General features: G+C 35.9%; 1 protein-coding gene across 5 annotated transcripts in view; it reads right to left on the reverse strand.

Moving 5' to 3' along the window:
• Positions 1–288: 288 nt before the first annotated feature.
• The window catches only part of GRIA4 (glutamate ionotropic receptor AMPA type subunit 4), a 364,116-nt gene continuing 349,147 nt past the window's right edge, over positions 289–15,257 (reverse strand). For 2 of the 5 annotated variants that reach the window (XM_014851333.3, XM_070490365.1), the window contains 3 exons: positions 14,450–14,564; positions 5,827–5,961; positions 289–1,418 (listed from right to left, as the gene is read on the reverse strand). In XM_014851333.3, coding sequence (XP_014706819.1) covers positions 1,254–1,418; positions 5,827–5,961; positions 14,450–14,564 — 415 coding nt within the window. In that variant the 3' untranslated portion in view covers positions 289–1,253. Of the gene's footprint in view, positions 1,419–5,713; positions 5,962–8,073; positions 8,189–14,449; positions 14,565–15,257 lie in introns of all 5 variants that reach the window. The other 3 variants (XM_014851330.3, XM_014851334.3, XM_014851335.3) reach the window with 3 other exon arrangements.

The raw sequence follows: 15,257 nt of genomic DNA on the forward strand, positions 1-15,257 counted from the left end.
ATTATTTTATGCAGCAAAATACAGTCAAGTAAAACTTCAACACACAATTACAGGGTATGTTGCTGTTGTGACAACGATTCATTCCCTAATTCAAACACTCCATCACTGACAATTCAACCTGCTGATGAGTCAAGATCTGTAAAAGAGGGTAGCTTAATATGCAAAAATAATAAGGGCTAGCTACGCTTTCCATTATGGTCCACACTTGACTTCTACCATCCCTCCTATAGTCTTATGATTTCTCAAATAACTTTTACAATGATAAGAAAAAACTTTAAGCTCTGTAGATATTGTAAGAATGTCTGTTGTTTTATTCTTTTTGGTGGGTACAAAAACCACAATTTTGTACACAGAACAAGATTATAAATAATATCGATAACATGAGTGACCCGTAGTCTCTTTTGACTCTACATTGCAGACTGATGATTTCACGTTAACGTTGTCGTCATTTTGTTTTTGTTCCTGGTAGTGAGACAAATGCAATCTGTGGACACCGACTCATGTGACAGAGTGAAGGTTATAGCAAACAAGAAGATGACCAACAACTTTTATAAAAAAAAGTCTCTAAAGTTTATTACAGTGATGGCATTTATATCAATTATTGCAATGTATTGTTCCCTAAGATGGTTAGAAAAAAGAATTGTGTTGTCCTCTACTGAATTTACGTCAGTTAAAAAGCAAGCATGTTTCAGTATTTGTTTTCTCCAAAGTAAGTGTAAATACTTCCTTTAAATTTTTTCACAGGATTTACATGTTTGTTTATTATTTTCTTATCACAGTTTAGTGATTTGTTTTCTCCGCTGGATAGTCTTCCGTTGAATAAATGGGTGTTCTGGAGACACAGGTTAGCATGTTCATTGACTTCTATAACTATTTTATCCCTTTCGGTGAAGACCAAGGCCTTTCTGAGCAAGAACTTCACAATTGAATGTGCTAACTGGCAAGTCTGATTAGTTTTCAAGTCCACTCGAGTGAAATTTGTTGCTGTTAATACACCCATCCCAGCTCCCCCCACCCACTCCCCGAAAGAACCTAAATGGTGAGTTTTCCTGATATAAACTCTGAGTTTGGGTTTCCGAGCTGAGCTCATGCACACGTTGCTGCTGCTGATGTCTGGCGCATTAGGACGTACTTCCCGCTGTCAGCCAAAGGATTGGTTTAGCGACGACCCGCACTTGGCGTGTCCCTCAGGGCTGCGTTTCCATCAGTCACCAACACAGTTTAATTAAGGCACTCAATTATTTTTTTGGTTTTTATGGTAGGTCCGATGCAATGACAGCCAATCCTGAACTTTGTCTAATTGCAGTTCCAGTGTGTACAGCCTTTGGGCAGTCAGGCGTCAAGACGCGGCCATTCTCACCCACACTCCCAGTGATGGATAATCTGGCTTTGTTTCTTATGGCTTCAGAAAAGGTCAGCTGGGTTGCATGGAAAGGAAACAGAAAGAATGTGGAATGTTACAATATTTCTGTTTCTTCAACAAAATATGACACAACAAACACCAAAATATCAATAATTAGACATCTGCATTTTTTCCATATTCTTTTGGTCATATGAAAACTGCTTATCAGGAGAAAGGAAAGCTCAGCTATGCTGAAGATGAATCGGTCTCAAGTTTGTGGTCCTACCTGTTTAAAATCATAAAACTAGGTTTTGTTTGGCAAATCTGGGCAGGACACATGTTTTAACTTGCTACACCCTGGTACTTCTAGTTCAGCTTAAAAGCTCCTTTAGCTTTGACAACATTCTTCGTTTGAATCTTTTTGTCTTGTTAGAAAACCTTTTTACGGTGCAAGTATCATACTCTTAAAATCTAAACAATTTTCTGTTAGATGAATTTTCTAAACAAACTATACATGTATGTACTATTCATGACAGATCTTCCTGTTTTCAGAACACAGATCTATCCACAGACACGTTCATTCATTCACACCAGTCATAGACATGACCCAGAATAGCACAGTTAGTGACATAAAGTTCATTCTTTGCCTACCATGGAAGCTAAGGCTCATATTTTACGAAGCTTTAAGTCCTTAAAGGGAGTGCACTGAAAGGGGACATATTTCAATACTTCGTGAATGGTCATCACTGGGGAACTTTCCAGATTGAGGTTATGGGGTCAAGTCTCTGAAATCCTCATTAAATTCTTATTCTCTGTCTTATTAGGTAGCAGATAATAATATTACACAGAGAAGAAACAGGCAGTGTTAGTATGTAAATCTAATTACTTTCCTTTATTGCCTTTAAATTCTTTCTAGAGCTGAATTTTAATGTTAACTCTACAGGAAAATAAGGTAAATGATATATTCCCTAAATTTGTTATGGCTTAGATTATAACTTTCTCATAACTCATAATGTATCTTAATTCCCTGTTGTGAATTTAAGTTTACCTAATTCTTTAGGAAATTCCATCCTTGTATTTATTCTGCCCTGAAACTTAAACCTTTGAATGAAATTAGTAATTGGATTAAAAACTGTTATAAGGAAAAGGTTTGGAGATCAGGTACCCTGATAACTTCAGAAAGTTGAAGTCAAATTGCTAGTTAATGACATATCTATGATAATAACCAGGTCATTATCATAGTTCTGCTTTTGTGAACCATCTCAAATATTAATACTTATCTTCAAAATCAGAAGTCAGGCTACAATCTCTAGAGAAACTCTCCTTAACACTAAACTAAAACAAACCCAGACCAAAGTCTGGATTTGTTTCTTCAGATTCCCTTTCAACATTTGATATTAAGTAAAATAGATAATTATTTAAAAAAATCTAGTAGATTTATTTTGTCTTAATTTTTTTGAAGAGGAAATATGAAAATACAATTAATAAATGTATTGTGATTTTTTTGAAGTCATTTTTTCAGAAGGCTTTTGCTGTAAAATCTGTTTTCGTTTCCTTTCTTTTCTTGATTGCTTTTGAGAGGAAAGGAAAACATCTAAAGATGGAATGATTCCACATGCTTTCAAGTAATCTCTCCTTCTCTTTAGATTAATGCAACCGAATGTATTAGTTAATAAATCTATGACAGCTCCTTATTTTCTCGTTAAATCTTAGCATTCCTAGTTCTCAGCATTCTTATTTCCTTTACTTATATCTCCTGCTTCTTCCATAAAATGTCGTTTCTATTCATCTTGCTGTGAACCTATTGAGGCTGCTCAAACTGGAAAACTTTCTTATAAATTTACAGGTGGTCTGGGTTTGGTTGGATTCTTTGACTAATGTCTATGACCTTAATTGTATGTGTTTCCTTAAGGGGCGATCAATTTTATTTATTTATTTGTTTGTTTGTTTGTTTGTTTTTAAAGATTGACATCTGAGCTAACATCTGTTGCCAATTTTCTTTTTTTCCCATCTTCTTCTCCCCAAAGGCCCCCCGTATACAGTTGTATATCTAGTTGTAGGTCCTTATGGTTGTACCATGTGGGATGCCACCTCAGAGTGGCTTGATGAGCAGTGCCATGTGTATGACCAGGATCCGAACAGGCGAAACTCTGGGCCGCCAAAGCAGAGTGCATGAACTTAACCACTTGGCCACAGGGCCGGCCAGCCCCGCCATCAATTTTAAAGTAGCTATTCTACCATAAGTTAAAGGCTTCACCTTTTATTTTTGAGATCCTGGGACAATATTATTTAAATTATCAATCACTTTCATACTTACGACCAATAGAATTTTTGAAGGAAAAACTTGCTTAGTATGAGAGTGCAATAAAAACTGCCTACTTTCAAGTCTTCTCTCCAGTGCAGATCATTTCACTTACCCTGAATGCCAGTAAGATTTTTAAAAAGTCATATGGATATGACTGCTTTATTTTTATTTAACATTTATTGTCTTAAAACTTCAACCCCAGCTCTAAAGGCAATTCATGTGATGAACTGCAATGACAGCTTCTGACTCCAATAATATTATTACATGTAAATACATAACCTGGGAATTTATATCTCTTTTATTTATATTGCTTTTTTGCAATTTCCCAGAACTTTGTAATGAACTAGCATCCATGAGTATTTCTTTCCAGAGTTTTCTAATATTCTTTTCTTTGCTTCCTTGCCGTTGGACCTTGCTAATTGTTAGAATGCTTTTGCTGTGCCGAAGAAAAGTCGTTTTTAATGAACCGGTAAAAAACCTTTTTAGATATCTTACAGAATTCATCTCAGAATGAACTCCAAATAATTGACTCTGAAAACTGGTCAGGTATTGTTTTTCTCAGTTTGAGAAACTCTTTCCTCAATTCTGTAAATATTAAGGTGAAAGCGTTCCTAGAATGGCCAAGAGAACCTGACACCATCCTAGTTTGTTGTTTTGCTATTAGAAGACATGCTGAGAACATTCTGATCTGAGAGAATTAAGAGTTGTTCTTAATTCTTTTCCACAAAATTGGGAAAGAAACACTTTGGGCCTACTTCTGTGCAGTTATACTCAGTCACTGATTTCTAGGTGATGGATAAAAGCAATTAGATCTTGGTAAAAAAGGAATGGCTTTTGTTCTTTGTTTTAAGACACTAACAAGTACTTCAATAGCTTTCAGATCAATAAATATCAGAATCAAGCACATTTCACTTGACATAGCCTCAGACGTGCATCTTATTCTTAGGAAAATTATATTGGGTTTTTGACACTAGGGACATCAAGCACCGAATGTCTCTCGTGGGTTCAAAGTCTCATTTATCATTGTAATCAGAATGAGCAGCCTGTTCAATTGGCTATTATATATGATTTTAGAAAATGGGTTTTAGAGACTTGATTTTAGGAAGAACAATAAGAAATGCTTTCAGATCTTATATTAAAACCACTTTCTATCATTAGAGGAAAAAAAGTAGTGGACATTTAGAGTCTTAAAAAATGATCTCCAGCTCCTATATTTCACTGAATGCTTACAATTTTTATTGTGACACAACGAGAGGATGTGAGTAAGTGGGGCTGATTGAAATGAAAAAAAGTCCATAATAACTCACTGCAATTTTTATCTTCTACTGTGTCCCTCCTACAGAACACATATATTGCTGACATTTTTGATGGAGAAACTGTTGTATTGCCTAAAATGTGTATTCGTCTTAGTGATACTGTGAACATGAAAGTTGAATTTCATCTAATAAATGGGAATTATAGTCAATATTCTAACCATCACTCCTGCCTAAAGATAGGCTCAAAGACTATGGTCAGATGAATAAGCAGTGGGGTTTCATTCTTTAAAAATAAAGTATAATGGCATGCGTAAAACAAATTAGAATAGGAGCTGAAATTTCTTGAGCACTTACTAGATGTTTGGAGCTTTTGCATACATTGTTTCTCAGAAAACAATATGATATCAAAAATAGGCTTTGATTATTTGAAACAGGTTTTATGCTTATTTTGTTATCCTAAACTTGGATTGTTCCAGAGAAGACTAGCCTGGTCTGTGTGCAAGGAAACCCAGATCTAATTTCCAATTTCTCCCAAATTTTGGGTAGAATATACTGTTTAAATCATTTTGCAGAGCAATTCTGGAGGTTATCTTTTGTCTTTCTGACCCTTTCAATGCAGATATCTATTGGCAACATAAAGTTTCAAACAGTACGTCTGCAGCCAAAGAAAACCAAACCACTTTGCACTGAAGTTTTCAAAAATAGAAAGCTCTAATTAGAAGCAAGCAATACCACCACTGGACAGACAGGTCACAACAGTACGTTCACAGGATGCATCCCCCACTCACTGTAGTAGGCCCTAAGTCCTACCCCTAAATTTTAATACTTTCGGTTCCATATACGTTGTAACCTTCTCTATAGGTTGCTAAATTCTGGGTATTCTGCGAGGAAGTTGGGTTAAAAGTCTGTGCACTCTTTGCCACCTTCATTCTCTTCGCTTCTGCCCTGGACTTGTAACAGAACTCTATCAAAGCCACCAGCATTGCCAAGCCCAAGCCGCCAACCAGAATGTAGAAGACGCCTGCTACGTTGCTCAGGCTCAAGGCACTCGTCTTGTCCTGGGGAGATAAAGACACTTGAGTTAATTGCGGAAATGTCACATGCAGAAGGTAAAAAAGAACACATGAAATCCAAACAGCTCATTAAAGGAAACACTTAATTTAACCTGGAATTATTTACATGTATAAATCACCGATGTAGGTGTATGCATTTAAACATAAAGCTTATAACTGTCAGAAGAAGTGAAATTATGATGATTACCAATAAATTGTGTGTAATTACATTCGATAAAATCTTTAACATTTTATCATTATTAAGTAGGCAGTAAAAACCACTATACTTAGCCATATATAAGCATTTATGTGTTTACATAGGGTGGCAGAAGTGGGCTTATTATTGTTAAGTTTGAAAATGACATGTTTAAAACCCAGTTACATGGTAAGGGGGCCTCTTTTGGCTTTCTTTCCGTTAAAATGTACTTTTAATGTTTGAGGTTTATCTTGAATAGATCTAACTTCACATTTAAAGCACTAAGTGAGGGTCTTTGAGCTAGCAGTTTCACGTTTTGTTCATCATTACTTTACCAAATATAGGCAAATCATGTGCTTGGGCATACAAATGACCATGGCCAAATGAGAAATAAATTATTTATGCATGGATAAATTTATAACTATTTTTACTGATTTAAAAATACGATTCCATTCCCATTTAAAAGTGTTTAATCAGCTAATATTTTAGATATATTATTCTCCAGAGCTTTAGTATACACACTATCTCATAAGAAATTCAGAAATAGTCAAGCATATGATTGGAAGATACTAAAATTGTAACAAGAATTCAGAATTTTATCAGAAATTGTAAATATGCATATTATATAACACTTTTCAAAAAAGTAGACTACCTGAAGGATGCCCTGTTCCTATCACCTTCTCGGAATAGGTTTTGTGCAAAATATGATTCAGACACTGAAATAGTTTTATTAGGAGAGTTTTTAATTCAAAAAATGTACTGTGTACACTGTTCACTTAGCCATGACATTAACTGATTGGACCACAAATTTAGAGTAACTTCATTCTTAAAATTTAATCACTCTTTTATGTATTTATGCTTCTCCAACTTTACATAAGGATTTGAGGTAAATATTTCATTATTTCGCCAAGTTGTCTCATTCCACTCTGGTTCAAAGGCAGAAAAAGCTGATTAGAATCTAGGGTTAAGCCCTGAAAGGGAATCGATTAACATTACTTTGTTTCCTTTTTAAACTAATTGAGGCTCTCCTATTTAAACCAGTCACTTCTTTAGTGTCTTAGAATAACAAATAGGTTTTTTTTCTTTCTAGAAGAAGATACAGAAAAAAATAAAAGAAGATTCCAAGAATCCTCAGCTTCCAGGCATTGATACTATATTCTATGAATTTGTGCAGGTATTTAGATTCACTGATAAAGTGTTACATTACTTTCTTTAGAATAAAAATATAACTGTTTGCCACCCTATTCTCACTTGTCCTCAACAGAATCAGGCCTATAGTTTCTGGAATTGTTCTAAAAAGAATTCATGAATAAAAGATCTTAGAACTTGAGGATATTATTCATAAACGTTGATTTATTGAAATAATTTTGACAGAATAGAATTGGAAGTCTCACTCTGTTTATCTGTCAGCACAGAAATATAGTAGGGCTTCTTCAAACTAAAGTGGGATGCTTGGCAATATGGTGACAAAAGACTGAACTTCTGAATAAGCATATATTTAATATTTAAAATCATTTTCTGGATGACTACTGATCAATTTCCCATTTCCTGTTTTCAAAATGCATCTGTTCTTGAAATAATAGATTTCATGGCCTTTGCTGCCAAAACAAACAAACAGAAACCTAACCAAAAAACACTACTTTTATTAGTGGTACGTAAGTTTGAGAATAACATAAGGAATTTTATTATTTTATATATTTTTTCAGTTAATTTAAGTTTATTTAAAGTCTTACTATTGGGGAGCAGGTTGCAATTTCCTGAAAAGACAATCCCTGTGGCTGAAATTTACGACATTAGCTTCTAATTTAGGCAATGTCTAGAGAAATGCTTAGTTTTTACTGTTTCCATATGCTTTTGACAATTGCTCCCGTTTACTGCTTTGTGAACACAAGAGGAGGCCCCGAACTACAGCAGTGACTGACCTTGCTTCCAGAGTCCTTGGGTCCACATTCACCTTTATCGTACCACCATTTGTTTTTCAGCTTGTCTAAGACGCCTGCCTCACTGAGTTTCAAAACGGCAAGGTTTACAGGAGTTCTTCACGTGGAAAATAACATAAATAACATTATATATGTTATTTTATGTTATTCAAGTAAAACTACATTAGAATCGCATGGCAAAGTGACAGAGCAGAGGCCACAGTAGGTGCTATGTCTTGTACTGTAGGCCCAGGTTCAGAATCAGACATAAAACTGGGGCCTGCTCCATCGCTTTAGGTAACAGGCACATACTGCTTGGGAGGATTTTTAAATAAAATATATGCAATTACTGTGAATCCAAAACTATTGGCTTGGATTGGATTTCTTGAGCGTTTGACAATTTTCCCAATGGAAATGTGGGAGTCATTCAAAATCCAGAAGCTCCTTTTTTTCCCCTCAAAATTAATGGAAGTGGCTGCAGGTTGACAGACAGACTTATCTAGAAGCCAGCTAGGACTAGTTTCATTTCTTGCAAGCATCATGATTCAGCTAGTGGAATTTTACTTTATGCTATAAAAGTATGTCTACAGTCTCCATTGTCAAATTGACTCCTTCACCACACTCATCCAAGACCTAATGGAAAGAGGATGGCAATTCAGGTGTTACTGACAAAGGGCCACCTCATGCAGAGGAAAGTCCTTTTAAGAGAAGTCTGTAACTCATTATATTAAAGAGTAAGCCCATGCTGATCTTTTCCTTTTGAATTGCAGTGTTTAACCTAAATAATATCACCAGAAGCAATGTTCATTGATCTTGACTCCACCTTATTGAAATACTCTAAGTACAAAGTGAGGTGACTATAATATACTCTACAAATTCTCACCAACAAATACATGTTAGGTCAGGAGTAATCAAGACTTTTAGGAATAGACCAACACCCCATACAATAAAATCCCATTTTTCTTTTCTACCATTTTTGAGTCCTTCAATAGTAAATACTATTTAAGGAGTCTCAGGGAGGAAAGGGTCAGTTATCATGAGCATCAGTGTTCCAAGGAATCTAAGAATTCTTCTGGTTTTCATTCTCATGTTAACCTCAGTGTGTATATAACAAAGCCTAGGAAGATGGCTGGGAAGCAGTAACTTCCAGGCTCTTCTGTTGTTATTGTTTTTGTCATTGGTTGGGTTTTATTTTTTTTCGCTTTTACAAACATTCAGAGGGAGACTAGTCACATTCCTCTTGACATTTCTAAGCCTGCCACAGTCATTTTGTCTGTCTGTATCTCCTAACGCCTCACTTCTAGGAAATTTTAAGTGTATTTGGAGAAACACAGCATCCATTTATTTGGTCACCAGGGGATTAATTCCATAAACCTATCTACATGACCAGGTAATGCTTCAACAATGATGGTGATAATGATAGCTAACATTTTACTGAGCACTTACTACTCACCAGGCACTGTTAAAAGCATTTTACCTATTTAGTTACTATTATCACCTGCATTTTACAAATGTGGAAACCAACGCACAGAGAGGTTAACTCATCTACCCACACAGCTAGGAAGCAGCTGAATATGGATTTGTAATAGTCTGACTTCACAGCTTGCGCAATTAAAAATGTTGACAACAGAAAACTCAGGAAATGGGGTTTCTGGTTAATTGAGTTTTCTGGTAAACAGTTAAATCCATTTATTTTTTTGTACTGTGAGTTCTGAAAAAAGTTTCTAAAACATGTTTTTCTTTTTGTTTATCTGGTTTCTGAATACAGTTTAATTGTTGTATCAATGTTATGAGATCTTACAAGGTTCATTGTTCCATTTAAGAAGAAATATGGATTTGCTGTGATCCTAGAATATTATATTGTTTTTTGGACTAAAATCTAACATGAGCATGATTTAACACTTCCTACTAAAAGCTGAGTTTGTGAGTGGGCTGGGGTGAGGATTATGGTTAATTGGGGTGCTTGGTTAAACGTCAGTTAATCTAGGTTTTACGATCTATACCCCCTCACCCGAGACTTTACTCTCTGCCCTCATGTATGAAATAACTGTTAGAAAACCATACCTGTGGGTTGGTTGGTAAACTGTGAACTCCTTGAGAACAGAAGCTATGTCTCAGTCACCTTTGTCAAATAGTATTTACCAGGGTGTCTGACTCAGAGTAGGTGCTCTGTAGGGTTGCTACATTTAAATTATTTTGAATCCAGAACAAGTGTTTCCTGATACTAAGGGTTTTTAGGTCCCCAGGCTATCGTGCCTTTTTAACACACATATAAGTACATTATATTAGTCTATAGTGCACTTCTTGAATGGGATGTGCTGTGAGGAGGAAGACTTCATGCTGAAAAGAGAAGGAAAATGAAAGCAGAGTTTCCTTCAAGTTTCTTCTAGAAGGGACAGTTGAAGGTAAAATTGTGGATTAGATGAAGACTGCCTTTGGTTTATCTCTCTCCCTTTTTAAGGTACTACTTTCCCCTACCCCTTTGATTTTTCCCCTTGCCCCTTTGTCCCTTCTCCTATTCACTCCAGTAGCCTGGTTTTAGAAGTTACAGTTAGATTGGAATTTTGCATGTGAGATATTTATTATTAACCAAATTTAATGATCAGCTGGTGGAGTGTCAGGCACTGAGCAAAGGATTTATTACTGGGAGATTCCTTCTCCACGTGTTGGCTTCTCTTACTGGTTTTTGTCTACCATGTTTTTTCCTGCTTATGAATGCATATTTTCCATAGAAATCCCTTTATTCCTGCATTGGTTTCCATGGCGGTGGTGAAGGGGAATAGGCCATTTATAACATATTTTAAAGTCGGGAAGGGCTGTGTTCTTCAAAGTGCCAAATTGAAAACTGAGTATTATGGGATCTAACGTAATTCCTTACGGACAGATTATTTGGTAATCACATTAAAAATGATTTTTATATGAATACCCACATTTATGTGGATATATATAAATATACATCTATGTGTATTTTTTATACATAGGATAAAGTATAAATACAAAAAATCAACAGTTTTGTAGATATTACTAGCACTGTGGGTCATTGATGATTGCAGACATTGCCAAAATTTCCAACTAGAACCAGGATTAAACAACTCACCTAAAAATTGGCATAAAATTCTGTGTATTGTTTGTGCTCAGACTAAACCATGTCAGATTAATCAAAGGGGAAAATGAGTTTTAGACATTGCAGTGATACTTTAAAATTAAGTTCACTGTCAATTAGTAAATTTCTGTTCCTTTATTCCTAAGAATGAATATGAATTTCTTATGACCATATAAAAAGACATTGCAGGAATATTAACATGATCAAGGGAGTAAGTTTTCAAACAAGAAAATTTGTACCCCCACATCATGCCTTTCCACTTTATTTCATTTAAGATGCGGGAACTTTTTCCTTGTTTCTTTTGTTAAATTTTTACATTCCAATGTGAAACCTCTTGACTCAGGATTGCTATGGCCAGAACTTCCTGAGCTGGGAATGGCTATCAGGTGAGTGGAGATGCTAACTATTTTGCAGCTGTGGGGTGTGACTGGAAGCTGCCACAGGGACTTTAAATAGTTCAATTGTTGGTTATATTAAATCCCAAGCTCCTGGAGGGAAAGGACAGTGAGTAATTCTCTTTTTCCCCACAGTTACTGACACACGGCCCTCTTAAAGCAGAAGTCTAATAATTTGCAGCCGAATGGAAGGCTGGAGCCATCCTCCCTGCTTACCGGCCTGTGAATGACAGGTGGGTCAACTGTCTCCTTGTAGGAACCTACTCACGTGTGTGGTACAGCTTTCCATGGTTTCCCCCTTCACTAGGTGAATCACTGTTAGGAAAGTTAGTTTTGTCCTACCAAGATTCTGTATTTGAAAATCAGATGACACTGGATTTCAGTATGCTTGGGCTGAGATCTCTGAGTGTGCGTTTTTCCCTTTACAATGAAGTGGCAGCATTTAATTGTCTCTTCCGCTTTCACTTTACGCTCAGCAAAGGCTTAAGAGCCAGCTTCCTTCTCCAATTCAGCACTTTCCTCCTGATTTTGCCTCTTTTGAGGAAGATCAGGCCAAACGAGAGGGGAGAGGTAAGCTGAAAAAGAAAAACAGTCACCTGAAGAAGGTACAAAACAAAAATGAAAAAGTGACAGCTGCCTCCTGGGAATTTACTTTGATCTGAGTTAGGTCAGGGCATTTATAATATCACCTTTCATTATAAATTCAGAGTGGGCATTATTAGCATTTAGATTGTAACCACCTATCGTCTTGGTGATAAATATTACATCAATATATAACCTACTGGAATGTTTTTCAGTATGAAAGGAAAATTCCTGAGGGAAAAAAGAACATAATGTAATTTCATTTGGGAGGAACATTTTATGTTAATTTTTTATAACATTTTAGAAAATTACATGTTAAGATTTGAAATAACAATTTGAAATATCATTTTGTAGTTGATGTTTGGTGAAAGTAATGTACCATATACCTATGAGAACAGGCAGTTTGATTTTTGAAAACTACAAGGTTAGAATCATATTTATCTTTTTGCATAACAAATATTTACTTAGCGTCCATTATGTGCCAAACAACGTTTGGATGTAAACAGATTAAAATCCAACTGAGTTGTCCAATCCTTTATTTAAATAAATTAAAGTGACTTTTGTTACATTGATTTTTCCATTATGTGCATGCACATTTCTGCTCCTGCTTGCTTGCTTATTTTTCTCCGAAATGAGTCTTTAAGGTACACTAAAATAGGACTTCATTATTCATTTTAGTGGAAAATTTTGCGAAACAGTGTTATACTTGTGAGAAAAATAAAAATTTGCAAGCAAAAGTTTTCTAGTGGAATAGAATATCTTTGCTTTTCTTTTCTCTGGTGCTATTAGAACACATTTTCTTACGTTTCTAGTTTGCATGGAGAAATAGTAGATTATCAGTGTAAACGAATACTTTGCGATATATATATTATATATATATTTATATTTTCATGGGAACTATCAGAACATTCTAGGCAAGTTGGGGCTCTAAAATATAAAAAGAGTTAATACTCCTTATCAAAACATATGATTAGTGCCTCGAATGGAGATGTCTTGAAGGAGAACCATCCCAGAGGAACCTCTGAGGATTCTTTCTAGCCTCTCTCTGGTGCTTTTTTTTTTTTTTCCGGGGACTCAGATTTTCTCTCAGGACCAGGAGATGGATCAGGTCCACACAGTTCTGTTGTCTCCTCCTCTTTCATGCCTCCCTTTCTGGCCAGAGTATTCACTTGGCAAAGTCTCTCCTTCCTCCTCCTGCAGTAGGGCTGGTAGTTAGATGGGAATGTACAAGTGAGCTGAATTTGAAAGGCTTTTTAGGTTGGAGTGAGGGGGAAGTTAGCAGGATTGGAAGAGGGTAAGGGCAGCTGCCATCTCGACAGGTCCTCCCTCAAAACAGGGCATGGTTCAGGGGCTTGGGTGGCCAAGTGACAGAATCGATAGCCCAATCAAGAACCTGAAGATAAGCAGGACTTTTTGTTTTAAGCAACTCTCTAGATTTCAAAAGGAAGACAAGAATGTATACTTTTACATTTTCAATATTCTTGCATACCAATTGAAGGTATGTCAGAAAAGAAAAGTCAGAGTATTCCCCTCTCTGGATTGTTTTTGTTAAGTCTATTCTTAGTAAGGAAGGATTCTGGGACACTAATTAATAATTTCTGTTAATTGTGCACCTTTTTTTCCCTTTAGACACTGCTTAGAAATTAAAAAAAGCAAACATTATTTTATAAAGCTGGAAATATGACGTGGACGCGGTGAAGACCAAGCTGAGTTAGTCTTGTTTTTGTAGACTGATCATTGTAGCTTGATCCATTTATGGAAGGCAAAAAAATGCATAGTTCACAAGACTGTCTGTGATTTTTGTTTAACTTGTTGTTTAACAGAAGCCTGAGGGTTTTAGGTGGAGAAATTACTTTCTGGTACGTACTCTAGACAGGCTAGGTGACAGGTTATTGCTGTTACTTAAAAACATTTCATAGAAGTTCTGGCAAAGAAAACAAGACAGACATACCCTCTCCAATCTCCCTCCTCTCTTCACTAAATTGCTCTTTCAAAAACTTGCATCCCTTCCTGCTTTCCAAAACCAAGGACTATAATCGTTGTAGGACTATGATGTCTGATCCACAACCTTCTTAAAGCCAGAGATTTTCAGAATTTATTTTAATTAGGTTTGTTACTATGTCCCCAAATTGGTAATGGTTGCAAATATTTTTGCTTTGACAGTAATTGCATATGTCAGTTTGCAAAGGGACTTGACCAGCAATTCTGGTGGCATTAGTAGGTCTGAAATGTGTCTCCCAGCAGATGCACCTATTACTTTATATACTGTTTACCCGCTTTTGGTGACATTGAGGCTAACCTTGGAGTCACCTCCCCCGCTGCCACATTCTCCTTTGTCGTACCACCATTTGTTTTTCAATTTGTCCAAGAGGCCTTGTTCATTCAGTTTTAAAACTGCGAGGTTAACAGCATTTCTTGAAACGATAAAACATATTTTGTAAGAAACTGCACAGCTGTTAAGATGTTAGAAGGAATGAGGACTTAAGCTCTTTTATAAACTTCTCCCAGACGCTAAATAAACCTCTCATTTTGCCATCCTGCAGCCCCTTCCACCAGGGTCCAAACCAAAGGCAATTGTAACTGATTCCAAAGTGTATTATGCATGTAGTATTTGGTGCTGTTCACTTTCACAGTTCATTTATTGTCAAGTAACTGACATCATTATCAACTAATTACATGGATTACTTTTTTGTGCAAAACAGTAATAAACTTGAATTTACTGGTAATTGAGAAAGAATTGTGTCTTGAATTCCTTTGCCTCTAAGAATGTCAATGACCCAAAAGAGACTGAAATGAAAATTCATTCCCAGAAGGAGAAACATAATGGCATAAACAAACCAACACACCAGCCACTGATTTTTGTGTACTGATTTCCTGACAACAGTGAGTCGGGCTTAATTATTATTCCCTTTACTGTTTGTGTGAATTTAGTTTGTTTATTTGTTAGATTTAGTTGGTCTCCAAAGCTAGGATTTCCAAGTTTGGTTCAGGATAATCAAAAGAAAGGTAGTTGCAGCAATTAGGGAAAATTTCTTGAATTTGAATTTTGTGTAGATTCTTAAAGGCATTGGATGCTGTTTAGAAACTAACATCACATAGCTAATTTG

The sequence above is a fragment of the Equus asinus genome, chromosome 20 (assembly GCF_041296235.1).
Source record: "Equus asinus isolate D_3611 breed Donkey chromosome 20, EquAss-T2T_v2, whole genome shotgun sequence".
NCBI classification, from domain to species: Eukaryota; Metazoa; Chordata; class Mammalia; order Perissodactyla; family Equidae; genus Equus; species Equus asinus.